Source organism: Pelmatolapia mariae, linkage group LG6, assembly GCF_036321145.2.
Source record: "Pelmatolapia mariae isolate MD_Pm_ZW linkage group LG6, Pm_UMD_F_2, whole genome shotgun sequence".
Classification (NCBI taxonomy): Eukaryota; Metazoa; Chordata; class Actinopteri; order Cichliformes; family Cichlidae; genus Pelmatolapia; species Pelmatolapia mariae.
The window spans coordinates 20,039,973-20,066,670 of NC_086232.1; the positions used below are offsets into that span (position 1 = coordinate 20,039,973).

The following is a 26,698-nucleotide window of genomic DNA, read 5'->3' on the forward strand; positions in this document are numbered from 1 at the left end:
TTGCATATTCAACTTCCTTCTTTCACACGTGGGGCAGCCAGCAGAGCCAGATCGTCCCAATAAATAAAAAATATGCTGTAACTTACTTCCCTGTTCACAGAAATAAACAGAAAAAATGCTTTCTCCCAGCAGATGACCCTAAATCACCATTTAGGGTCATTTTTCAGGTAGCAGCGCCAGCTTTCTATATCTGGTGTCTGTTTTCATGTGTAAGTGAAATGAAGGTTTTGGATTGTTAACGAAAACTGAATAAATAATAAATAAACCAGAGGACAGTGCCTTCAGCTTTAGCAAGTACAGACAGACATCTAATACAGTCTGAGGGAATGAAGATAATAGTCTGACAAGCAGTTAATGAAGGATATGGTTTCAGCCACTGTGCAGTGGTAATTTCCTGAAACATTATACAAACAGTGAATCTGAACATAAAAGGAACTTTAAAATTTGAAAACTTTTGGTAATTTCTCAAAAAATCAACACAAATAAGTACATGTTGAAGTGGAGACAGGTACTGGTTATACGTGTCGTTCATTCTTACAAAGATATCAGTCATCGGAGGGTAACTAAATTGCCCTCCATCTACCACAAAGTTTGCTTTTATGCAACACATCAGAGTTTATTTTGTAGAAACAGCTTCTCTGACACCAAAAGCAGACAGAACACTAAACCACAACACACACTACTACTGCATTGATGGTGATTAAAAAATCCCACAAATTGCATATTTTGTTTGATGTGATTATTTTGGCTAATGTTAATGCAGAGAAAATGGTTTTTGGTGTGGCACTGATGAGACTGAAGAAGATAAAATATTTGTTTCCTGTGAAGGAAATCTGCTTTTTCCTCCAGTTTTGACAAATCACGTTCTGTCTTTGAAACTCTGCAGCAAAAATTACGTGAATGCTATAAAGGAACACACGGCACTAACATCAGCACTTACAATATATCAGCATAACAATAATACTAATAAAATGGTAATAGCTTCTTTCTTTGTAGTTAATCTTCTATGGTGTTTTTTTATGGAGTTGCACATCTGATATCTAATTTGTGTTTCTGTTACTCAGTTTTCTACAATTTTTATTTTGTTCAGTGTCATAATACATGATAGATTGAGGCCTTACAAACCTAAAAGCCTGTGCAAAATGTGCTTAAACAAGTACTCAGTGGTCTCCGTCAAAGAAATCTTTACACCAGACGCTTTATTAGGTGCACTTTTGCTAGTACTGGGTCGGACCCCCTTTTGCCTGCAGAGCTGAATTAACTTAATTCTTCATGGCAAAAACTCAACAACAGAGTAAACCCCAACAATCACATGAGCCTATATGAGCAAGAACTTTGGTGACAGTGGGAAAGAAAACCTCTTTTTAACAGGAAGAAACCGGCTCAAGGAAGGGCAGCCATCTTTGAGTTCACTGTCATGTTCAGGGCACCAGTTTGAAATGATTGGGCTTTGTGACATGGTCTGTTATCTTGCTCGATTTAATGATAATGATACCCATTAGAAGACTGGCATGGTCAGCAAAAACAGCCAGGTTGGCCTTTGGAGGATGTTCAGTTGGTACAAACGGGCTCAAAGTGTGCTGAGGAAATGCCCCCCATCATCACATCACCAGCAGCCCGAAGCACTGATCCATGCTTTCATGTTGTTTGCATCAGACCAGAGAGTTTTTTTTACCCAATCTTCTGTTGTCAATTTTGGGGGATCCCACGTGAATTGTACCCTCAGTTTCCTCTTCTTAGTTGACAGGAGTAGCAACCTGTGTGGTCTTCTGCTGCTGTAGCCCATCTGCTTCAAGAATACACTTGGTATGCATTCAGAGATGCTCTTCTGCATACCTGGGTTGTAATGCGTGATCACTTGAGTTCCTATTAACTCAGAGCAGTCTGGCCTTTCCTCATCAACAAAGATTTTTAACCCAGAAAACTGCAGCAGCTGAAGTCACTTAAATCCCCTTTCTTGATCCTCAGTTTGAATTTCAGCAGGTCATCTTGACCATGTTTACATGCACTGGATTGCTTGCTTGTGATTGGATGATTAGGTATTTGCTTTAATGAATAAACAGTTGTAGTTCTAGTGTGTGCTCCAGTTTTATTACTGTGTGTGTAAGCATTTTGAAATGGTAAATGGACTAAGAGCTGCTATTTCTAACCACTTTAATATACTGCTGGCTTTTTAATGTGTAACATTGTATAATTTACACTCCAGTTATGTGTTTTTAATAGGTAAAAAACTGAAATAAATTAAATAAATTTAGTTATATCCATTTAAATTACAGGAGAAAAGCATTATTACGAGAGTGTGATGTTGAAGTATTTAGTTAAGTTGAAAGCTTGAACAAATTTACTTACTTTCCAGTACTGCTGATAGCGGCTGCTCTACAACATTGCTACCATAATTCCTTGTTTGTATGGGTTAAAAAAGTTTGCTTTGTATATCCCAGCTTACACATGCTTGCAGTGTGTTTAATATCTTTTGGAGCCTTTAAGATGCTTGAAGCTGCAGTCATGCTTTTGATGACCTTACACCAACAGGGTTATTTAAACATTTCAGCCGTCTTGAAAACACAAAAGAAGATTCTCATACCTGACCTATTTTCCCCCCGCTTCTCACAGCGCATCATGAAAGAATCCAGCAGGAAAATGAATAATGCATGGACCTTCTTCTATTTGCAGAGCTAAGTCGCCACCCCGCTTCCCCGTGTACTGACAATAACAGAGAGGTGTAGCGAGGTAAAATAGCTAGTGTTACATGATCCCACACTGAGCTTAGGTTTAGTGTAGATGTGGACAAAAAGATTGTTTTGTGAAGGGAAAATCATCAGGCCAATAACCATTTCTTGGCATTTATTTGAATAAATTACACTGATTTGAACTGAATTACACATTTTTTTTTCTTCACATCAAGCGTACAGTTTTAGAATCCAGTGCAGGAAACAAACAAAACAAGAACAGAAGAAAAAAAAACAAAACAGACAAACCCCCCCCCCCAAAAAAAACAATCCAAAGACAATCATGTGCAGCACATAATCCCTCCTGTCACATTACTTCTGGGTTAGATACTATATATACATCTATAGAGTATGTGTATACTTCTGTCACAATTACAAAAATAAGATACGTTACTGTAGATGCGCGACTACACACACACACACGCACACACGAGGTGAAAACAAAACACAAAAAGCTGTACAGTCCTCATTGAGGGCAAAGATACACACGATTGTTAAAAAAGTGAACGACAAAAAGAAGGAAGAATTTGATACGTCTTAAAAAAAAAGAAAGAATAAATACCTCTTTATAACTGTATCGCTAGACTCCAGCCAACAAAATATACCATCTGTTAACATTGTGCTTCCCTTTGGAAGAAAAAAAGAAAAGAATACACTAAATATGGGTTATCAGCCGATTTTGCATCATTTATTGTAATTTTCCACACAAAGAAAAAAATAGTAAATATTTATGTTTTACATTTATCCTGTGTCTCATAAAGATGTCTTACGCTGTTTTTTACTCTTAAAAGTCCCCCCCGCCCCCAGTGCATGTTTCTCATACAAGCATACATTAACTGAAATAAATAAATATAAATCAAGCAAACATTTTGTATGAGAAACGTGTGAAAGGTCCACTGTCGTAAGCATGTCTTATAAGACGAATACGTTAAACATTCTTATAGGTTTTCTTTTCCATATAGATCTGCTGAACATAGTGAATTGGTCCTTTGATTGAGGAGACATCCGTGTTTGTTTTAACGTTGACACTGTCAGAGACAGTAGATGTTAAATACCTCAGCATCAGAGGTCCTCTGCAGCCCCATCCCTGTGCATAACTTGAAGAGTATGCAAACCCAAATAAGCCGCCCGCCCCCGAAATACACGCGCAACATTTCTACAAGACGGGTGAAAATAAATAAATAAATAAATAAATAACTGAATAAAAGCAGTCAGTGCTGCTGCACAGGCTGTTCTGCAGAAAAGAAAACCTCAGTGATAAAACGTGCACTACAGCTCCCGACTGGGTTGGCTTGAGTTCTTGGTTATCGGTAGATCACTAAAAGATGGTGAAACAATCTCACATAATACTGCATACGAGCATATCGCAGGTTGGAAAAAAATTGGACATCTACAACAACATCTAGTTTTTCTAAGCTTGGGCATGACGTGGAAAAGGGGAGAGAAGGGTATGGTTTATATGGTTGTATAACCGTGAAGAAAAAGCTATTTGTGTTTGCATAATTTTAACCGATATATAAAATTTCCACCAAGACAAAAAAAAAGGAACAAGCTATCATTGGACTCTTTCCTTAAAATGCTCCTGCCTAGTATCATCGGTGGCTTACAGAAGCTAAACTACAGAACACTACTTGGACTAGTAAGGGATGCAGGAAGAAGAGCGACGCCTTCTTCAGCTGCACAATTATATGGTTTCCTCAGGTGTTAAGATTTATACATCATTATATCACAACACATCAACCATGTTTCACACTGCTGATAAAATACATGTCGGCGGACTGAGACTTACGCACCGGAGTTTTTCTTTACATCACTTCAAAACAATTTAAACTTCACGACTTGCTGTTTTTAGAAAATCATGTCATCACTTCACTAATCACTGGCTCGGGTATGTGTCACATACTTAATAAAGCTTCACCTCCTAATAGAATACCAAAGAACTCCAGGTTGCAAGCTTAAACCTGTTCCCATCAAACAGACTTTCTGATACCTTCCTGCTGGAGTTTCATTTTTATTCAGGTTTTACAAGTAACTTTGGTATAACATATGACCAATATGTTACAACACATGCACAAAAAAACATTAAAATACTGTGTTACTTGATGAATCTCTTGAGTTTTGTCTAAACTCTTTTAAACGGATTTTTTTTAGGACATGACAGGAACATAGTTTCACCCAGAACTGTCAAAAGAGGCAACGACTGTCGAAAAAAGGAAAATTGAAAACAAAAATATTCAGTTAAACATTTTTTTAAAAACATGAAACCAGTTGAAAACATGCTCGAACTACAGTCTTAAACATGAAGCATGTGGACTGATTATTTTGTAGTGGTAGTTTGAGGAAAAAAAGAGTTTCTATCTACTGCAAAGGTTTCCACGAAACACAGAGATACAGAATGTGATTTTGCAAGCCTGCGCTGAGAAGCTTGTGACGGACTGACAGCCAACCTAAAGCGAGACAAAAGCCGGGACGAAAACGGATAAAATGACTACGGAAGCCTGAAGGTGACTCGTGGGATAAGAGGGAAGCAAGACTATAAATGCTGTTTTCTTTTTTTTCCTCCCCTCGCTTTCTTTAAGAGTGCTTCCTTTAAGTTATCATCAGTCTCGCTCACATCTTCATTGGTTATTGTTTCGTTGCCGTTTTGACTCCTTTAAAGCGGAGTGCAGGTGGATAAGTAGGAATGTTTAGGAAAAGGTTACCGGGAATACTTGGAGGAGGAACTGGAGGCCAGGATTTATCGTGTCGCAGCTTCGGACACTGCTGGTAGTCGAGACATCCTAGTGGGGCAGCGGCACCAGGATATCCACGTAGTTGATGGGAAAGAAGCCCGAGTTGCCCTGCAGCATCCCCTCGTACCAGTTGTCATCGATCTTATTGGTAAGGGTGATGATATCGCCCTCCTTGAAGCCTAGCTCACCTTCGTTCTCAGGGTCAAAATCGTACAGCGCACGACAGCAAGGCTGGTCCATGGGGGCTGGAGAAGAGGAAGAGAGTGGGTCGGAGAGATAAACAAATAAAAGGAGAGTTAGGAGAGGCAGGCGAAGGAGATCAGACTCCACACATTGATTACAAGCAGAATAACCACAAGAAAAGCTTGTGAAAGGCTCACCTGGAGACCTGGCTAAAAGAGGGAAAGAGAGCAGGAGACAAAGCAAAAGAGACACAAAGCATCAGTAGCCGTGAATATAATTAGCGTTTCAAAGAGCAGTTTAATATTTTAGGAAATGTCCTTATGTATTCTCTTTTAGGCGTAGCGTTCAGAGTTAGTTGTGTTATAGCCTGTGTGGCATTTCTTAACATCTGTTTTTGACCGTGTAACTGGCTCATCGTTTCCCTGCGCAGGTGCAACATACAAGTGAGTGTTATACAGCCTTGAGCCTCCAACCTCAGGGGGGCAGTAATGAGCTCACTAAAATTTGACAACAGCACATTAAAAGAAGATAGTTGGCCCACAGACGGGTTGGAAGAACGAAGCCAGTGCGGAAGTCCTTTTTATCTGCATTCTATGGCAAGGCCACCAGATGGCGATAGCTGTGGTTGCGAAAAGCCCTATTGAGGTTTATGGGAAAACAGGTTTCTGGCTTGACCTCCGTAAACGCTTTCCTGATATATTTACACTCACCCCCCCACCCCCTCCAAACGCCTTCGAAGCTTATGTCTTCTGTGTTGTGAGATGTGATGATTCATGTGCTATGTGCTGAGGTGTTTTTTCTGTTCTCAAACTGATCTCCCTGTTGGAGCTCAGTCTGGGGGGAGTTCTTTTTTTCTCATCATCTTTCCCCATGTTGTGCATTTTCCATTGTTGTTCGGTTCCGGGTCGCTGCTCGTGCGGCTGACCGGCCAGCTACCTAGCCTGACCTGTACGGTCGGCAAGGTTAGTCTCTCAATTGCCCCTTGGGGATAAATAAAGTCTTCTGAATCTGAATACATCATTTGTTGAAGGTGTTATTATTTAATCTGTTTTATCTGGCTCTGAGCAGTTTACAAGGACCTCCAAAAAGTTAATATTAACTCTCTTAAAAGAACATTAGCGAGGTTTACATGTGCCAGCAGGTGAAATTTGTTAAGATGAGCTGCTACCCAGGTCTGTCAGTTGGTTGGCTATAGCTATATATTTAGTGTCCAGACAGGGGTGTCCTATGTTCTTATGTAAGGCTAAGCAAATATTCAATCAAGAACATTTCCAAAAATGTCAGATTACTCTTTAAAGAAAAAAAGAGCTCAAAAAAAGAGAACAAACAGTGGTTAGCACTGCAATCAAACAAATAAAAACAAAAAAATAAATAAAAAGACAAGAATACACTTATTCAAAAGTCCATTTATGGAAGGATAAAAATAAGAGTGATAGCGAGATGTGGCATCTCTTCCCAAGTCACTCTTGCTCACCTGGAGATCTTGCTGCAAAGGAGAAAGAAAAAAAAGAAGGGTGTGTGATGAGAATTTTATCACTCAAATCTTCAGATGGAGAAATGATGAACTGATGGAATTACAGTGATCACAGCGATGACGAGTCAGTAGACAAGAGAGCAGGAAGAAAAACAACAATTTGAAAAGAGGTGGAAAGGACATAGACTGTAGACAAAAGATGGACATAACCCCTTACAACATCAACCTCTGTGTTTGCAACGTCTGTGTTTTGAAAAACATAACAAGCAAGAGAACCAGGACGCAATCCCAGTATACCCTGCTGGTGACTTTAAACTAAAGGCTTTGACTCTAAAGCCATTAGAAAAATGGTTAAAGTGAGAAATACATTTTACAAAACTGGGCTCCTTTTAGCAAACCGAAGAGTTGCCACCTGGTGGCCATTAGAGGGGAAAAAATGCAAGTATGAAACCCTAAAACTGTGTCCATCTTTTATCTACAGGCTATGAGAGAAGCAGAAAGACAAAGAAAGAGTGGGGGGAAATAAAATAAGTCAGAAAATTCACAAAAGAACGAAACAGAAACAGCAAATGCTCGTCCGTCGATGCGGTTCTTTAAGTCATTGTTGAGAAATCTTTGTTAGGCAAGTGGACGGCACGTGATTTTTTGCTTTTTGTTTCATCAACTTAAAACTGACAAGTTTCTCTCACACAAAAAAAATATTAATTAAAAACAAAAGATGTATAACAAAGCAAAAAAGAAGAGATACTGTGGTATCTCTCCTGGATTCACTGTTGTCTCACCTGGAGACCTTGCTGCAGAGACGGAAAAGGGAAACAACATAAGGAAGGGGTGCAGGAAATAAGAAGTAGTAGTTCTGAGTTTCCAGTGTAAATGAAGACAGGTGATGATGAACTGATGATCACACAAAGGTAGAAAAAGAAGCACAAGTTTAACCTGGCTCACCTGGAGACCTCGAACCTACAAGAATTTACAAAGAAAATCATAATGGGAAAGAGAAGAGTGCAGAGTTGGATTCATTTGTTCTGGATTGATGAATATTCTGTTCAGTTCATGTTAAAAACTCTAAATAAACAGCAGGGGAAAAGATAAAATTAGGAAACCAAAAGATGTTCTGTAAATTCTCAAATATATTTTACTTCTTTTATTGGCTGCTGCCATTTAAAAGCAAAAAAATTCATATTGTTCTCCTGCTGTTTGAACTGCTGGTTTAAATAGTTACAAAATATGGAACTGTTTGTGCTTTTGTGCATATTTGCTTTTATCTTGATAGCAGATCTACTCCATTTTTCATGTGTTCTTTGATGTTGTTACTGTGCCTCTTTGCTGTTAAAAGCAGAATCCTGCATATATTATATTTCATAGTAAGTAGCTTAAATGGGAGTGATGAAGATGTATTCTTTTCCGGGAGCCTTTTATTGTGAAATATATCGAGCAGAGCATTACTGCAAGCAGGTCATAAAGTCAAGCTCTGCCCACAATCCAAGAACAGTTCCTGTCTGACTTATCAATTTCACAATTCTTGACACTGATGTCTGGTCTGTTCTGTACCCTGGGGACGAAAGGCCTGCTGTTGCTCTCCCTCCTTTGAATTTCCATGTATGCGCACGAAAGGGCAGAGACATTTGCTCTCCACACACCCCAGGCTTTTTTACACACATGCATGTGAAAGGGCAGGTGGGTGCCAATGTAGAGTGATGCTGCCAAGTACATTTAAGGGTCTACAATCAGACTTGACTTCAGCATGTGAAAAAGAACGTTTGCACAGGACTCTGTGCAGAGATACAGTGCAGACATACTGCTTCCATAGGAATTAAGACGGTAAGTAGCAGTCAGACGCTAATCAAATGTACTTCCTTAACTGATCGTCACCAAGCGTGACCACCACCACTATAAAAGCAGAAGTTCTGGCAGTTTGCTGATCTGGAGCATTTGGGTGTTTGTTAACACAATGCCACAATCTTTCCAGGAGTGGACATCCCAGAAAATTCATGCTGATGCTCAGAGAAACCGCAAAAACCCCAAGAGCTACATTTCAGACTCTGCAGGCCCCAGTTAGCATGTTTGATGTTAAAGTTCATGGCAGTACAATTAAAACTGAACAACTGAAGACTGGACTAAAGTCTGGCTTGCTTGTAAGGGTTTCCAAAAGAAAGGAAAAAAATAGCAGCATAGTATTGCAATGGCCCAGTCAAAGTCCAGACCTGAACCTGACTGAAATGCTGTTGTGGGACATTCAGAGAGCTGTGAATAAAGGTGGGTTGATGAGCTGCTGAATCATGAATTGTACTGTATATAGTTTTTTGCTAATGATGCTGCAGTCCTGTGAACTCTGTTCTTCACATGATTGTAAGTGGCCAAAATTTGAACAAAGTCAAATATTAATCAGCGAAAGGTATGAGTAAGGTTTTATCGGTTAATCTGTTTCATCTGTGTTAGTGTTGTTTTTTATTTGAGAATTTACAGTGAAAATGAAAAATGGAGAAAGGTTAAATGAAGGGAAAAAAATAATTTTTGAAAGTAGCCCAGAAACTATCCTTGAAGACAAAATTAGACTCACGAGATTCTCAAAATTGAGATGAAAGTATACATATAGTACCAGGACTAGTTTCTGGGCATCTTCCTGAACAGTGAGTTTGTATTCTAGTTCTCACCTGGAGAGCGAGCACTGTGGACACCTCCATTTTGGCTCAAATTGATGGAGAAGTCCATAGATGTGCGCGGTTTTGGGACAAACTCTTTCCTTGGTTTGGTGGAAGTATCCTTTATCCTAGAAAAAGCCAAATAATCCCTCAGAGATTCTGTTTCTCTGGCTTTGCTGCATTACTAAATAATACTTCAAACATGTAAATCATGAGAAGACCCAGCGGGAGAGTGAAATGTCAGTACTGACCGTTCATCGATCTTACTGGTCAGCTGTGTGAGGATCTCGGCAGCTCGGCTGTGATACTCCACCTGAGCGTGAACCAATGCGGCCAGCTGGCTCACCTGTTCAATCTGTTGATGCACAGAGAAGAAGCACAAGATCTACTACACATCCATACAACAGGCTGATGAGTTTCTACTTTAAAACTTTATCACCAAAGTTTCATACAAATCCAATGAACGTATTTTGTATTTTTGACTGTAAAACTCATCTTTCAGGAATCTTTTTATATTTTTTCTTTAGGCCAAAACGATTGAGGACTTAATGTGAAGCCCACCAGGTAAAATCTAAAATCTAACCAGGATTCACTCTCAGACATGTTCAGAAGTTCACATGTGTCATGTGTGCTGATGAATTTGGGGAAGTGCATAGTGCTTACATCACTCTCCAACAGGTGGAACATGCTCTGCTCAGCAACCTCCTTGGAGTCATCGAATTTCTCAAGCGCTTGTTTGATTTCATCATCCGTCACTTTGCCCTGACGTTTCTTCTTATAATCAAAGTCCAGACGTCGACCTTCCAGTTTCTTCAGGTGGTGCTGAAACAAGAAAAACCAGACAGGTGATATGAATTCCCGACCCAGAGATGATTTTCATTAGTCCCCCCCACCCCCACCATGCCGCAGTGTTAGAGTACCTGGATCTCCCTGAGATCTTTGTCGTGAAGGTTCTGCAGAGGATCAACAAAGTTCTGCTTCACCTCCATGTCCAGAGCATCCTTAACCTCTCCAAGCTCACGCATGGCTTCTCCAACATCAATCAGCGCAAGACCTACAAAAACAACACACATTTTGTATTTAGTCGCCACGTAACATGTGAACACGCGTTTTGATTTCAGTGTATGATGCAGAAAAATACGGGGATTTTAAGTGTAACTCTCTCATTAGAGCCTACAGCAGATTTTCAAAACAGGTGCTTCTCTTTGAAAAACATCTTAATGTTCAGTCGTGAAAAAGGCACTCTGCTGTGGAAAACAGACTCATACATTTTTCATGATATTTTTTTCCTGCGTCCTTGAAGGAATAAAATCGTGCTGCTTTGTTCTTGCAGAGTCTGTAAGAAAAGTGTTTGTCAGACTTTCTGTGACCAGCTTTTAATGTGCTGCAGCTCACCAAAGTTTGACTCCTCTCCGAGCTCCCTGCCAAACTTCTGCATGGCCTCCCCCAGGATGACCTCAGTCTGGGTATAGCCCGGCCCCTTCTCTTGGCCTCGGATGCGTGACATGGAGTTCATCATGCTCATCTTTGCTCTTGTGGCTAAAGAGACAGAAAACTAATGAAATCCAATGCTTCTGGGATCCACGTTTGAAGGAATTAAATCTGCAGTCATGATCCACAAGCCTAAAATCTAATTAAAATGGCTAAAATGAGTTTATTGTTTACAGGATGTTTAATTTGCAGATTAATGTTGCAAAATACAAGAAGAAATTAAGGCTAATAAGCATTTTGGATTAACCATTAGTGAATGAAATAACACTGGAAAAGTGGTAACACAGGTAAAGGTCAGCCAGCAACACCAAAAACCAATCCTGAAGTTTGTGGGATAACCATCATGTTACCTGGGTTTGGCTGCAGATACTCAGTGGTCTTTGTGATGATGTCCATCACCGCTCGAGCTGTGGTGTCCACCCTCTGTACACCACAACGTGAAAGGAGATACACAAGGCAAAGAAAAAAATTACAGGTAAGAAATGACAAGCTGCAACAACATTATTACACGAGGATATCAGATAGACCACATCGCAAACAAGTACTAACACATATATACGTGCTCTGCTCATATCCAGGTGTAACATGGAGCTGTAAAGTGGGTGCAACATCCCAAAGGTATTAGACCCTTTCAAGCGCACTTCTCTTGCAGCTTTTTAGTTTAAATTCAGCGTTGGTGCAAATATGTGTGAAACATGTCTCCACAACTTTAGAGTTTTTACAATAACGTCAGTGTACGAAAACTAAATCAGTGGATTCTTGACCAACGTTCTCTTTAAATGGTCCATGTTAGTCCAACAAAGGTTTGATAATCCAGTGACACAGCAATAATTTCTGGAAATTATTGAACAACAAGGTGATAATGTGAACGTGCGAGTGCAGTCGTGCCTTTTCCATTTCAGTGAAGTCATCATCAAGCTTTGTTCCTTCTGCTCCTCCGACCTTCTCGCTCACTCTCTGCAAAACAAACAAACCAAAAAAAAAAGAAGAATTATCAGGCCGGCAAATCACGAAAAGGTGAAATGCTGCAAATGCAAGAGGTCGAAGAAATTTCTGTGATTCTCAGTGATGATGTTAAATTACTGAATCTGAACAATATGAAAAAAGCCCTGAGCAAAGTACAGGCACAGATAATAAAAGGTTTCTCATAAGTGCAAGCTTAAAATGAAGATTCATCTTTTTATTTTGTTTTTATTTGGACTCTGATTAATAATTGAGATTGCACTTATTGCTAATATGAGACAATGACGAAAGAGGAAAATTTGTCCGCAGTGGGTGACACGGTCGTCCCTTTTTCATCTTGTTCTGCATCTGTTTCAGTAGATGACTTCGTTCTGCCACTCTCAGCAGCTGGAGCTTCCTGTATATCCAGTATGTGGATATAAGCTCTTCAAACATGTTGATTTCTTTGCTAGCCCATGCTAAACAGATCCAGCCCTCTGACCCTCCTCAGGTGGAAATGACACGAAATCTAAACACAAGTTGTCACCCTGAAGACATAAAACAGGGTGTCAACGATGAGTGCAATATCAGTCTCAGTGATCATCAGTGAATCTGGTATTCCAGAGACTGCTGCCAAACAGCAATATAACTTGCTGCAAGATACAATGCATTTATTCCTGATATTTCTAGGGGCAAAGTGTTCTTCATGAAAAAAAAAGAAGAAACAAATTAGCTAAATTTGAGGGAAAACATTTTTTGGGTTAGATCGGAGTCCCTCAGGTAAACTCATACCCGTGGACAGTTTAGAGCATGTAAAAGCCTTAAAGTCTGATGAGAATAAAAAGGCTTCTGGTTAGCTCCTGCTTTTTAAAGTTCAGGTTTAGCGTTGACGAAATTCACCATCATGTCTCATTATGTCTGCTGATAGAGATAAAATAAGTACGGGTGCCCAACAAGCTGCAAGCGTTTGCATTTATAGCCTCAGACATGGCACGAGGTATAAATACAGAAATAACTCCCGTCCCCTCGCTCTAACATTTCCAGCTCTGCCACCATCGGGACCGATCTGTGATACGTCCGGGCGCCTTGAGGGGGCAGCAGTCTGACACAACCAGGCCAGACACAGCCCTCAGAGGATGGACTGAGGGAGGAAAAATGCTTTCAGGGAATGTCACGATGCGTGACTGAAGAAATCATGAAAGCTAAGGTCAGTCGATGAAATCTTTCCTTGAGCGGGAATAACACTGTACCCCACCACGCTTGCGTATCCTGTGCTGATCACATCTTTAGTGATGTGGACTACGAGGAGCTGAATTATCTCTTATTATGCGAGCAAAAGTGAGACATGTTTTTCCCTGCTGGTGGTGGGGGGTGATGCAGAGGGATGATCTGTGACAGACAGAGCCGGCAGGTTTATAAGGCTAAGCCTGTGGCAGCAGTTTATGCAGTGTAAGACTTTCTGAGGATTGGTGCTTTATGAGTCATCGTAGCAAAGTCTTTTATGATCTCACTAGTGAAAGAGCTCAATATTCTGACAGCAACATACACACACAGACACATATTGTACAAATCCAGCAGCCAGATACATTTCCTGTCATTAATTTTCCCTCAGCATGAAATTCTCCTTCAGCTGGTGACAGGTACCTGCCCATGCCTGGCTTATCAGGTGTGTGTAACTTCCTGTTCTTAATCACGCAACAAATTCTTTCTCCTGCCAGACCTCAGGATCAAAGACTGAAAGGGATCAGGAACAAAACAATCCAATAAAATGGATGAGTGTGTTTTTCAAATGTGGGGAAAAAAAGAAGCTGGAGTAATTTATATGTGGTTCGTGCATTCGCTCATGAGTCACAGCTGTAGTGACACTGCTGCCGATCAAACAGGCCAGCTAATTACATCCTGAACTACTTTACACCTGGGGTGTTATATATAGGCAAGTGCATGTGATTGCTGTGTGTTCCCAGATGCACGAATGCAGCGAGCTGACCGATTACAAAAGGAAAACAAAGACAGGCCGTGTTTTATGTAGAATTATTAAAAAAAACAAGAGCCCACATCTACATGTGCTTGATTCTGAGCACACGCTGACGTGTCTCAGCTGATAAAACTGACAAAGATTGGGACAAAATCAAAAAGAGTTTTCTTTTTCATTTTTAATCATAATCTAGTTGGCGTGTCAGCTCAAAATAATTAGCACAGAATAACAGCTGTGCATAATGATCCAGTCACAGGTTTGGTGCCTCTGCAGGATTTTGCCAATTATTCTTTCACCACAGAGAGAATTAGATGATTATTACTCTTCCCATCCGCCCCAGGTTTGGCATGAGCGAGGAAAGTTTTGCTGGGTTTTCCATAATCTTGCATTTACAGGCTGAAATGTCTCTTGCACGTTTCTCACCTGCTGTCTACAGAACTGACGCTCGATTTTTCACTACAATGCGGAGGGTGTTATTATGAACTGTAGCAAAACACTGCAAATTGTGGGAGGTTAAGCAGAAGGCAGTATTCTGTTTAACACTCAGGATTCATACACAAGTAAAGATAGTGAATATAATAAACAGCTATACACTATACAGCAAAATATACATGCGCTCTCACACAGCTTTAGCACTGAATCTACACAACTGCTTTTCTGGATGCGGATGTGACCCATAAAGCTTAATAATGTACACAACTACAAGGAATGACTTGCAATGTAGAAGAGCCTTGTCACATTAAATATAAAACCTATATAATTCATTCACTTCAATTTGTTTCCATCAATTCAACATGAAAACTGTTATTGTTGTTGGTATTAAAGAAGAAAATGTGCAGTGTCCTTTAAAAATCCCTTTAACCGGATCATCACCTGTAAAATTACCTGAGAATTTAAACACTATTTGCCCGTCAGGACAGAACAAGCCTTGTGACTTTGGGTGGGGCAAACTAGATGTAATTTCAGCCCTATGTAATTTTCTCCCTATGATCCTGCATGTATCCCATAACTAATGACTTATTTGACTTAAAGATAAAGGGAGGCTAGAAAGTAAGAGCCAACAGAAATGGATGAATAACAACAAAGTGAAGCAGCGTCTGGGGATCTGCATGAGAAACTGACGGAATAAGAATGAGCTCTTGGTGGCTGTTTTGAGTAAGTGGAGCAGTGTTGCTGTACTTGCTGCTGCCCAGCACAGCATTGGCTGCTGTCAGTGTACGATGAATCCCCCCCAGACACTTTGAAAGTGGAGAGCAAAGTCAGTCACTATTGTGCTTTGATGGCTGCAAGACGAGGAGACGGCACTTAAGTGCATTGATGGAGGGAAGATGTGCGCAAGCTTTCCCTCATGTTAGAGACTATATATAGAAAGTCACAGCCAGTCACGAGACAGGGAGTGAAGATTGATCAAGCTACTCCCAGTAGACTTACTACACATTATGTAAATGTGTCGCATGCCAACGACCTCACCTAATGGTCAGGAAACCGACAGTCTAAAACCTCCCCGGGGTAACTGGCGATGTCACTTTCTTTTTATCCCTCCAATCAGTCACTCATCCAACAACCAACCCTACGCCTTTCTTTTCCTCCACCCATCACTGTCTCTCAGCCCTCCTACTCTTCTCTTCAACCCCCCCTGCAGGGAAAGGAGACACCAAGGTGAACTGAGCAGCAGTGGGGGCAGTGTGACGTGACCCATTCACAGAACTAAAATGCACGGTTGGCTGCTGGGATATAACAGTAGTGTCGTAATAGATGACACACAACCTGTGACATCAGAGAGACGCACTGCTGATTTACGCAATCACATGGACACGAGGCTGCTTTGTGATCCCACCAGATGGAGAAACAAGGCACAGATACAGTTTCCACTACATATCTTTGGCCAGGTTTTTTTTTTTTTTTTTTACCACACTGCAGAGCCTTATTCTATAGACTACTTCAAATTAAAATAAATAAATAAATAAAAATACTGTGCTGTGTGATAATTTGTGCCTTAACCCTAATTGAAAAGAATCTATTAATATGCAAATAATGCTCATTTTCCACAATATGAGACACAAGCCGCTTCCTGCTTCAATGAAAAGTCATTTCTCAGTCTGCGTTAACTGTCTACATAGCACGAGAGTAAGCTTCACATTGGACCATAAACATGTTTTAAAACATGACCTGAAATCCTGCTCATATATCCACTCATTCAACTTCAAGATACAAGGTGAGACCCAAAGACCTTGTGATTAGACCTAGAGACCTATTGGTGACCCCCTAGCATGCCTGGTTGCTAGGGAAAAATGGGTATTACCTAATCAGTTGGTGAGATTGCAAAGAAGCTGCCCCACCAGAAACCTCCTTGTGTTTGCTTTGGTTTCCAGCACATTTCTACACTTGCCAGTAGTTTGCATGGAAGATGCCGACTTGTCTGCTAATACTCGCTATTTACTCTCCGAGCTGCAGTGAAACTTGAAAAAGTGTGACACAATCTGGAAGTGGGGGGAGTTTAATTAAGAAATAAATGTTGTACTTTTATAAATGTGCTGGTTGCAGCAGTAATAAACAACTTTTTGTGAGTCTTTTTTCCATGCAAACTACCGGAGACTGTGGCAACCTGCTAGTGACCAAAGCAATCATAAGGAGGTTTTTCTGGGCAGCACTGTATCCAGTCAACTTCACACTAGCAGCTGCCAGTAACCACTCACCAACTGGTCACAGAATAAACACTTCTCCTTAGCAACTGGTGGTTACCAGGGGCACTGACCAGTCTACAGGCCTGTGTGAAAAGAGCTTTAGCCAGCAACCTCCAGGAACCACTCACACCCAGTTGAGGAATACTCATTTTTCCCCCATGATTGGTCTCCAGGCCTTTATGACTAAGGCCCTACGTATTTTTAACAGGTGATAGTAAAAACAAAGAAATAGATCTACCACAATTATCAATAAATTTCTTCCTGTTACTTAAAAAAATGGCAGTTTAGTTAAGCAGAATAATAAACATCAGAATGATCCAAACAAACCGAAAGGAGGTAAAATTTATGAAGACTGTCCAGTCGTGTCTGGCACAGTCTCAACACATTAACAAAATCACAATTACTATGCTAGCATGAATATGCTACATAAATTCGCTAACAAGCAGTAAAAAGCCAGTTTCGGTTTTTCAGGCCAGAACTGACACAGTCTTGCAGTAATCGCTCCAATAATTTATTTTTGAGAGATTAAAATTATGACCCGATGATGCTCCAAAGAAGGTCATTTGAACCTCATGACCTTTCAGTCTGAACAGAAGATTTCTTTCTCATGGTGGTGTAGAGCAAAGATCAACGGATCAAAGTTACTAGGATTAATCTTCTAGGGACTGTCTGTCTGTACAAAATGTTATCCGCTCCATAATAGTTGGATTATTTAAAATTGGTGGAGTGACATCACAAATGCAGCAGACCACACAGAACAAGAGGTAAAATAAAAAACACCGACTCCAACCAGAAAAAAAGATGCTCCCCCTCCATTTCTTTTTCCTCTGGCTGCCATCCACACAATGCAAATCAGACTAGATTAAATATGCTAAACAGGGAGAGAAAAGTAGCCCAGAGGTCTTGCCAAAGGCTCTTCCTCTTCCCCTGTCTCAAGATCCGTTACGTCACCGCTACGGTCAGACAGCGTGTCCTGACACGCTCCCATATGGATGTTTTAACAGTGCATCTACATTCTTAGAGACTTTGGTGGAAATAACAGGATTTAGTAAAGTAAAACCGAGCGTGATGATGTAACGGGTCACCTTACTCATGAGAGCGATTCAGTTCTCAGGTTCTAGATTTTACTCTGATGAAAGGTAATTAAGCAAATCCAGTCATCGGGACCCACCGTCTCATGCTCTTTCTTTTGCTTCTGGATTTACGTGCTTTAAATTATGTTCATGCTAATCATCATTTTTACCAAATTACTTTCTTTTTGAAGTGTGATGTCTGTTTTTCATGCTGCAAGACAAATTACCAGAGCAAGGCGAATAAGATCCGCAGCTAAGATTGTGACAAGTCTTTTTGCACAAGCTAACCCGCACTGTCAGTTAAGGTGTAATTTAAATTGAAGATATAGATTTTAAAAGAAAAGGCAGGGATACGAGTGATACTGTCAGATGAGGAAGATTTTCTAGATAGACAGGGGCAATGACCTCACTTCACATCAGCAGTAAAAACATATTTAAAACCCTGCTCAGGTTTAAAAGGAATATATTCCAATCACTGAAATATGAAATCTTAAAAGCTGCAGCTCAAAATCTTACATTCTACAATGTCTGTGTTTCAAACCGATTGTTTCAGTTCCTTTAGGCTCAAATCCAAGTGAGTTTCTGCCCTTTTCATGAGCCATTTTTACAGATGCACCACCCCCTGAACTTTTTAAGACATTACCAGGCAGAGCTGTATGTGAGGATACAAATGTCAGTTTGATTGGGCGTAAAGTGGACTTTACCCTCCCAGCTTCTTAAGTTCAAACTAACAGTCTTCTAGCAGTCACAGCAAGTGATCATATGTCTTTCCCCCTGCACACTCTACCCATGTGTCACCTTTCACCTAACTAGAGTATTTCCAGAGATGAGAATGGATTCATCATGGAAAAACTGCTGTTATCTTACAGATCATCAAGTTTTCTCTTGCAGTTGTTATAAGGTGCCCGGGGTCACTATACTGTGGTATTTGCAAGTGGTAGCTTATGAGATTTGTTATTATGGAGATTTTGCATTGAATGTATTGCAGCAGCCTATACTGCAGAGCATTTGCCACCAGAGGAAAGCATGTACTGAAGAAATTGGTAGATAAGCTCAGTGAGCTGTGAAATATGGCAACTGAATGGAACAAACTGGTATCCTGATCACAAACATTCTGTTTCCCACGTTATTCTATGCCCGCACGCACTTTATCTAACTTACATCCACACCTGTGGCCAATTTAGGCCTTACTCACAGAGGCCTTTTGAAATGTTTTGCTTGCAGCAAAAATGCAGTTTTTCTTTTAAGGTGAACGTTCTATTTCAACTTTACGTCGCACTCTTTCCACTATAGCGTGAAAATTAGCTGGTGAGTGTTTGCAACTATATTCAGTCACAAGGAGGTCTTGCCGGCGATCGGTGGTTGCCAGGAGTTTGTCAACCGGTTTGTAGGCTTATGTGACTGAGACTTTAAAATCCTTAATTAACCTAACTTGCACGTCTGGACTGTGGGAGGAAGCCAGAGTAGCTGGAGGAAAGGACATGCCAGCTCCAGAGAGAAATGTCAAAACAAAACCCGGAGATTCAGATGTTTGTGCTATTGGGCAACAATGCCAATGGCTGCACTGCCAACAGGGCAGTAAACTAGTAAAAAATGAAAATTTCTTGCATCCGTTTCAAAACACTACTTTTAGAAATAACTATAAAAGTGTGTTCAGCCTGCTGATATTCCCCTGTTGCAGGTATCATCGGCTCATCCAGTATGGAAGAAGGTTGGGGTGTAGCAAATTATGTACATTTAATTAAACAGAGGTTTTAATTATTGGACTAAAAGTAAGCAGATACCCAGTATGTCACCAATTTTAGCAGTGCTAGCACCGTCCGCCTTCTCTCCTGGCAGGTTAACGTCCACTAGTGTAACACAATCTGGAAAGCAGCTACTTTTAATGACAAATTATATCACGTTACTCTATGCAAACTCTGACTTGTAAGACGAGTGCTGGTAGGATGTATGTTTTCTATCTTTTCAGCTAAACAAGCATAAGTGTTTCTCCCACACAGGCTCTCACTGGGCTCGGCTACCTGGCTGGTGGCTTCAGCTTGGCTTTTAGTGAAGGATATGAGAGTTGTATTGATCCTGCAGTCAAGCTTGCAGCAAGAACCACAGCGACTTTCTTCTGACTTTAAAAGGTTTTATTCAACACCGTTGCCAGAATAAAACCTTTACCAGGTGCTGAATCTCACATTTATATATTTATTTGCCAACAATGATTCACCAGCAGGCCGTCACTGCTTGCTTTTTGATTAAGAGACCTGCCCACAGGGATTACTAAAAACCCAGTTGGCAAATACAACAGGAGACTTTAAAGAGCAGGCTTTTACACCTGTGTAGGACAGGCTCAGTTAATACTCTTAAAAGGCTGCAATGAAACTGAGCTGACGCTGACACAGAAAGTGTCTGCTGTTGCCTTTAAAAGGAAGTCCAGGATTAGATTACTTCACTAACTGCAGAGCACACTGTGATCAATTCTATATCATCATAGCTGCACCGGCGCAAACAGTCAGGCTGTTATTTTCATATTTCTACACATGCATTTGTGTTTTTTGATTCACAGTTTGGAAATCTGTCTTCTGAGGTGGTTCAGCTTATTTTATCAAAATATTACCATAAAGAAAAGTGTAGTTTAATACAGAAGACATTTAAAAACAATTCAGTACAGTCTTTCGTATTTATTTTATTTTCTACCTTTCACTGTAAATGCTATAAATAGAAAGAGTGGGTGGAAATAAACATGGCTTTTTTTGTTGTCTGCATGCTAAATACAAAGTTTTATATTAGGGGAGACCCCCCCACCAAAGGAAAACTGAAGAGATCTTATGGAAGTCCTGAAAAACAACATCGAATTTGAAAGCACTTTATGGGTTATACATAAAGTGCTTTCAAATGGATTGTAAGTGTTAATATACAATCCTATTAACACTTATTTTGCTTCATTTGTGTTTTAAAGGTATTTTAATTCTGCTTCTATAAAAAAAATAACAGCAAGACTAGAAAACCTACAGAGCTAAATTCTAACAGTGACACTTATGCAGATATTATCTTCCATATCTCAGTCAAGCGTGCTAAGTGATTGCATGTGCTAAATGCTAGCAGGGACACTGTTATTATACTGATGCTACGTTTCATATTTCAGTTATTTTTGTCAACATGCTAATATTTACAAACTGCCACTTAACCGAAAGTGCAGCTGAGGCAGGAATGAATGTTACCTGATAACAGGTCTAAATTAAACAAACCAATAAATAAATTTAACATGGCTTACACAGCTATATGACTGCATGTAAGTTTTCTTTTTTACATGCCTGTTAAAATTAGGTGCACCCTATGATTCAGTAGTGTTTGGAAACAGTTTTAGCATCAAATACTTGAACCAATTATTTTCTGTATGACTTCATCACTCTGTCGTAGCTTCAGATCATTGTAGTTTGCAGATATTTGTTCATGCACAGCTCTGTTAAGGTCCTGACAGTATTTCAGTCAGGTTGGGATCTGGACTTGCTGTGCATGACCCAGTTTGGGCCAAGCTTTAGCTTTTGGACAGATGGCTTCATTTAATTGAGGCCATGTAATTACAAGAGTCCCAGGTACCATTGCCCAAATCATCACCCCACTTCCACAGTGTTTGACAGCTGATACAGTATAAGATGTTTGTGATGTTTGTTTGTTTTTGGTTTTCACCATTTTGTATTATGGCCAAACATCTCCACTCATCTGTCCAGAATATATTGTTCCAGAAATCTTGTGATCTTTTCAAATGTAACTTTCCAAAGCCAAGTTTGTTGCCATGGAAGAGGCTTTCTCCTGGCAACCCATCCAAAATAATTGTACTGTCATGAAAATTGTCGGTTCAATTTCTGCCCCTTATGGGGCATCTGGAGTAAGAGACCTTCCAAAATCAAACATGCAGAAATACCTACTGTCTCAGTGGAGTCATGGAGTTAACATTTAATTAGTGCCCAACTGAGGCTTGTAGAATCTGAGATGCAGCTCTTCTGGGGCTTTTTTTTTTTTTTAGTTTCTGACCATTTCACAATCTCACCTTGAGGATAATTTGCTGGGAATGTCCACTTCAGGGAAGAATGCAATATGGTATTAACACGCACCCAACAAGCAAACTGCCAAAACCTCTGCTTTGATAGAGGTGGTCACACTTGCTGGTGATCACTTAATCAAGTAAATTTGATTATTAGCAACCGGCTGACACTACTTACCCTCTTAATTGTTCACAGGACTGAGTAGATTCTGTGAAAACTCCTTTTCAAATGATTTCATGTATGGATACGATTACACAGAAACCCATGGGATAGACGGAAGTTTTTAATGCTGACATCCCACAAGCCCTGCAGAGATCATGGTTTAATATAAAAAGATTTAAATTTAGATTTGATTTAAATGACCTATAGGTTCTCTTTGTCCACGATGTGTGCTTAAATGCAGATCTACATTTGTACCTACTTGTCAAACTAAATCAATGTAAATCCAAGTGCATCCATCCTGCTGTCCTCTTCATACTTGTATATTTGGTATTAAAACAGTGCTGTTAGCATTAGCATTAGTCACATGGCACATAATGTGAGGCACACAAGGAGCGTGCTGCTGATGCCACTCTCCTCCCCGCTGCCTCCCACGCCTCCCCTCCTCCTTTCCTGCTCACTATTCTAATCCAGGCTGGGCACACGGAGGCCCCTGCTTTAAATACACCCAGGGTGGAAGAGGGAGATTAAAAATGACAAGAGTGATTAGTGAAGCCATTAGCAGGACAGCCCCTGCTGCTGGACAATAACAGGACGATCTCACACTTCCTGTCAGAATTAAAACATCCCTCCCCTCCTGATCCAGTCACCTGCTGCCTAGCTGTCCTTTTCCCACCATAGTGGGAGACATTTTTACAGAGCAAAAACGGCACAGTCATCACACGACTCTTATTTTGTGTGTACAAAGGTTAAATTGGTACGTTTATCACCCTTTTCCCCTCGTCTGTTACCTCCTTTTATGTTGTGAAAAACAGCACTGAGGTAAGGATATGTTCAGGTCAGCTGAGAATATGACAGTGAACTGTCAAATCTTCACAAAATATTAAAAAAAATTTTTTTTTTTAAAAACTACATAAAAATGCCCGGGAGGTTTTTCTTTTTTTCTCTCATGTCCTTTTCTCTCTCGTGTTCTGCTTTTTCTCTCACCTCTAAATACCCCCAAGGCCTCACTGTTCTCATCGTCTTGCAACTCATGCAACACCACGCTCCGAGTTTGGGCTCTGACTCACCAATTTGTCTGAATTCACCTTAACTGAAATCTGCAGTACGCTGCTAAACTTTGACCTCAGCTGACCAGGATCTCTAAGGACATAACACCAGGAAGCTGTGAGTGCGTAATGTCGCCCAATTTAGTAGACCTGTGCTCTCGTGGAATCAAGGAAAATCCCTCCGTTATTCTTAAATCGCAGTACTCAGAAACGACGTGGGGGTGGGCTAGCTGTTCCAGACACAGCCATTTTAGGATGATAGTAATCCTGCTAAACATCAAGGACCTTGTGAGGTATTAGTGGGGACAAAATTCAGCAATACTGTTGGTTCTAATGATGACTACAATCTCACTCAACCTACCGGGACACAAAAGCAGGGCTCATGAGGCCTTTTTTAATAGCTGTAAGACACCGAGTGTAGACTAACACCCAGACACGACAGGGTGCCAGCCACTTCTCTCTCCAAAACTGCCAGCAGCAGTCCATAGGTCCGCCATGTTGCTTCACTAACCTCCATCCTTTCTAAGAGTGTGGCCCGTGGCTATTATAATCTGATTTGTAAGCCTCTGCGTGGCTCTTATGTAACAGCAGAGATGAGTCTGTAGCTGGGGAGATAGCTGTGCACACATCCTTCCATGTATTGCTCAGTAACTGGGGGAAGAGAGGGAGGAAAGAGAAGAGGGATGGGTGGCGGTGGGGGTAGTGGTGGTGGGTGAGAACCAGCTGGCTCTGTGTGTCTGTGTGGTGAAAACGTGCCAGAGTTTGCAAGCAGTGGGACTCGTGATGATGACGACATGACAACGGCAGAGGATGAGTAACTGCACACGCGACAAAATTTGTCAGACTGAAAGTTATTTATAGTAACGAGTTATTCTCGGGCTATTATATTAAAAATGTGCCGTTTTATTTTTGCAAATTACAGCAGTTATGCTGATGAGCATATTTCAGGCAAGGCAGGCCCACTGACGCAGGAGAGTAATCCTTCATCTGTAAAAAATATGACTGATTCTGTCATAAAGTATGAAATTCTCAGTACTTCAGAATTCCCTCCTGCAGGTCTGCCTTGGAAGCACATGAAGGTGTGAAAAACTCACCATGTTCCTCTTCCATCCACTCAGTGTACTTTTGACTCAGTTGTTAATTTCACCTGTTTAATGAAGTCTTTTTGCCAGTCACTCAGTGTTTAAACCTAAAAGCAATTAAGAAAAATATTTACTAAATGTACAGAAAGGGCCCTGAAAACTGCCCACTGCAGAATTTCACTTTTGCATATTTAATTGGAGATTATGTATCAGAATTTCAGGAGCAGGACCACGCCTCCAAACACGCTCCTTCCGGCTGTCATCTATATAGGTTCCCTCAGTTCTGCAAGCTGATCATTCTCGTTTACGTGCCCCTCCCTCCCTCCCTCCTTGTTCTCCATTCTTTAACTTCTTCACTTCTATTTAGTACATGGGGATCTGCTAGGCCCGGGAGCCATCGCCAGTCCCCTTCGAGGCCTTCCCCAAACCGCAGCTCAATTCATGTCAAAGCATTCACTTTTACCTACTAAAACGCTGCCAAATCTAAAATGAGGATGTGGGCCCAGCTACTGAATGTACACTTCAGAGCTCCTGCTGCTGGATTGGGTCAGAATGTAATGTTTGTTGGTTGTAATGGTTTTTTTAGCCTGTAGAAAGACTGAAAGTCTGTAGTGTCAATTTGTCAGTGTTAGTTGGCACAACAGACCTCAAAATAAAGGAAACAGGACTTCTGTTCGTTCTAGTTTGTTAAGACGTTTCATCTCTCATCCAAGAGGCTTCTTCAGTTCTAAAAGCTGATGGAGAGTCCCCACCTCTAGTGGAGTTGTCCCCTTGGAGGGGGTCTTGAAAGTCACTGAACCACCCTGTAATCATTGAAGTTGTTAATAGTCAGTTGAGGCAAGATGTGAATTAAGGCGTATGGCATTACTGAGGCCAAGTTGTGACTCCTCTGAGAAACATTGCCTGCCATCATGTGCGTTATAAGGTCACACGAGTCAAGGTGTGTGTGAGGGTTGAAATGCCTGGAAAGAGCTCTCAAGGCTGAGATATAGATGGCTGATAATTGGTGTTGTAGGCCCTCCTTCACTCCTCTCTCAACCCACCTTTACTCACAAGATTGCAGGGTGGATCAACAACTCTCAGGACCTCCCCAAACTGGACAATCCCACTGGGGTCCATTGGCTTTTAGAAGTGACAAAACCTCCTGGATGAAAGCTGAAATGTCTTCATGAACCAAAAAGAAAAAGTGCATCTGCCGTTATTTCAAACGCTGAAGAGAACCTCCACTGACAGAAAAGCTCGATGAAGAACTGAATCGTTCTAGCTCAATGATTAAACTGAATCATTGAATTGTCCATTTGTTTCACTTGATTCATTCAGCCTGTTAATGTTTAAAGATTTCTTGCAGGAAGAGTGTTTTGAGAGGCCAGTTCTACTAAAGTGCTTGTCAGATGGTCGATTAGCTTCTTTGTAAGAAAACATTTACAATTATCCTGTTTTTAAATCACTCATTGTGTTTGATGGGCAATTTTTACTGAACAACAATAAACACCTTTTGATTTACTATATAGCTGAACTGCGTGTCTTACAGAATAATTATGAATGAGCGTAAACTGACCCTTTTTCTGTCCTTATCATTCAGTATTAAGGTAATCTAGTCGACACAAAGGCTTCTGTGGTGGCTGAGATAGCCAAGTTAGTTTCACAACAACAACAAAAAAGCAAAGAGCAATCGGTTTAGCAAAGGAGAAGCAATAGGAGAAGATTACTGAACATCAGTGAAGGGGGCTCTTCACTGGGGTTATGGTTTATGGCTTTTGGAGCATCCTTAAAGGACTGTTTTAATATTTCATTAGCTTGTTATTTAGAAAACAAACCATTAGCATGCTTAACCTATGAATGGTTCCTCAAGATTGCTTGCAGTCGCTAGGATAAAACTGATTGCACAGAGGCTGTGGCACAAAAAAACCTCCTTGTGATTGCTTTGGTCGCTAACAGATTCCATTGGAGACGTCATACTATCTGTGTACTATATGTGTTAACTGCTAGCTGAATGCTAGTAAAACGTGCAACACAAACAGTAAACTAAGAATGTCCTCCTTCAAACTAAAAGTCGTACCTATTTGCTGCAGCAAACACATTTCAAAAGGAGCTAGCTTTATTTTGAGGGCAGGCGGTCTCTGTCACTACCGCTCAGCGAGTAGTTGGCGAGTGTTTGCAGACAAGCCAGCGTCTTGAATGCAATCTATGGCCGACTGTGGCAATCTGCCAGTGACCAAAGCAATTCCAAGAAGGTTTTTGATGTGACACTATATACCTCTTTGCAACCAGTTTCACCAAGATACCTCTAGCAACCCCCAGCAACCACTTGCCAAGTGGTCAGGGATTACACACCGTTCCCTAGCAACCAACGGTTGCCAGTGGGGTGGGGCTGTCACTGAGTGGTCTCTAGGCCTGTGTAACTGGGGCCTTAATCAGCAAACAGGTAAGATTGTGGTTGCACTACTTA

At 40.7% G+C, this 26,698-nt stretch overlaps 1 protein-coding gene across 3 annotated transcripts in view; it reads right to left on the reverse strand.

Annotated features, from left to right (window-relative positions):
• Positions 1-2,829: 2,829 nt before the first annotated feature.
• The window catches only part of sh3gl2a (SH3 domain containing GRB2 like 2a, endophilin A1), a 39,177-nt gene continuing 15,308 nt past the window's right edge, over positions 2,830-26,698 (reverse strand). Inside the window, exons 2-10 of one of the 3 annotated variants that reach the window (XM_063476148.1) lie at positions 12,140-12,208; positions 11,602-11,674; positions 11,156-11,299; positions 10,681-10,814; positions 10,424-10,582; positions 10,012-10,115; positions 9,773-9,888; positions 5,842-5,853; positions 2,830-5,706 (exon numbers count right to left, since the gene is read on the reverse strand). In XM_063476148.1, the coding sequence (XP_063332218.1) occupies positions 5,510-5,706; positions 5,842-5,853; positions 9,773-9,888; positions 10,012-10,115; positions 10,424-10,582; positions 10,681-10,814; positions 11,156-11,299; positions 11,602-11,674; positions 12,140-12,208 (1,008 nt within the window). In that variant the 3' untranslated portion in view covers positions 2,830-5,509. Of the gene's footprint in view, positions 5,707-5,841; positions 5,854-7,048; positions 7,131-8,063; positions 8,079-9,772; positions 9,889-10,011; positions 10,116-10,423; positions 10,583-10,680; positions 10,815-11,155; positions 11,300-11,601; positions 11,675-12,139; positions 12,209-26,698 lie in introns of those variants that run through there. The other 2 variants (XM_065471060.1, XM_063476149.1) reach the window with 2 other exon arrangements.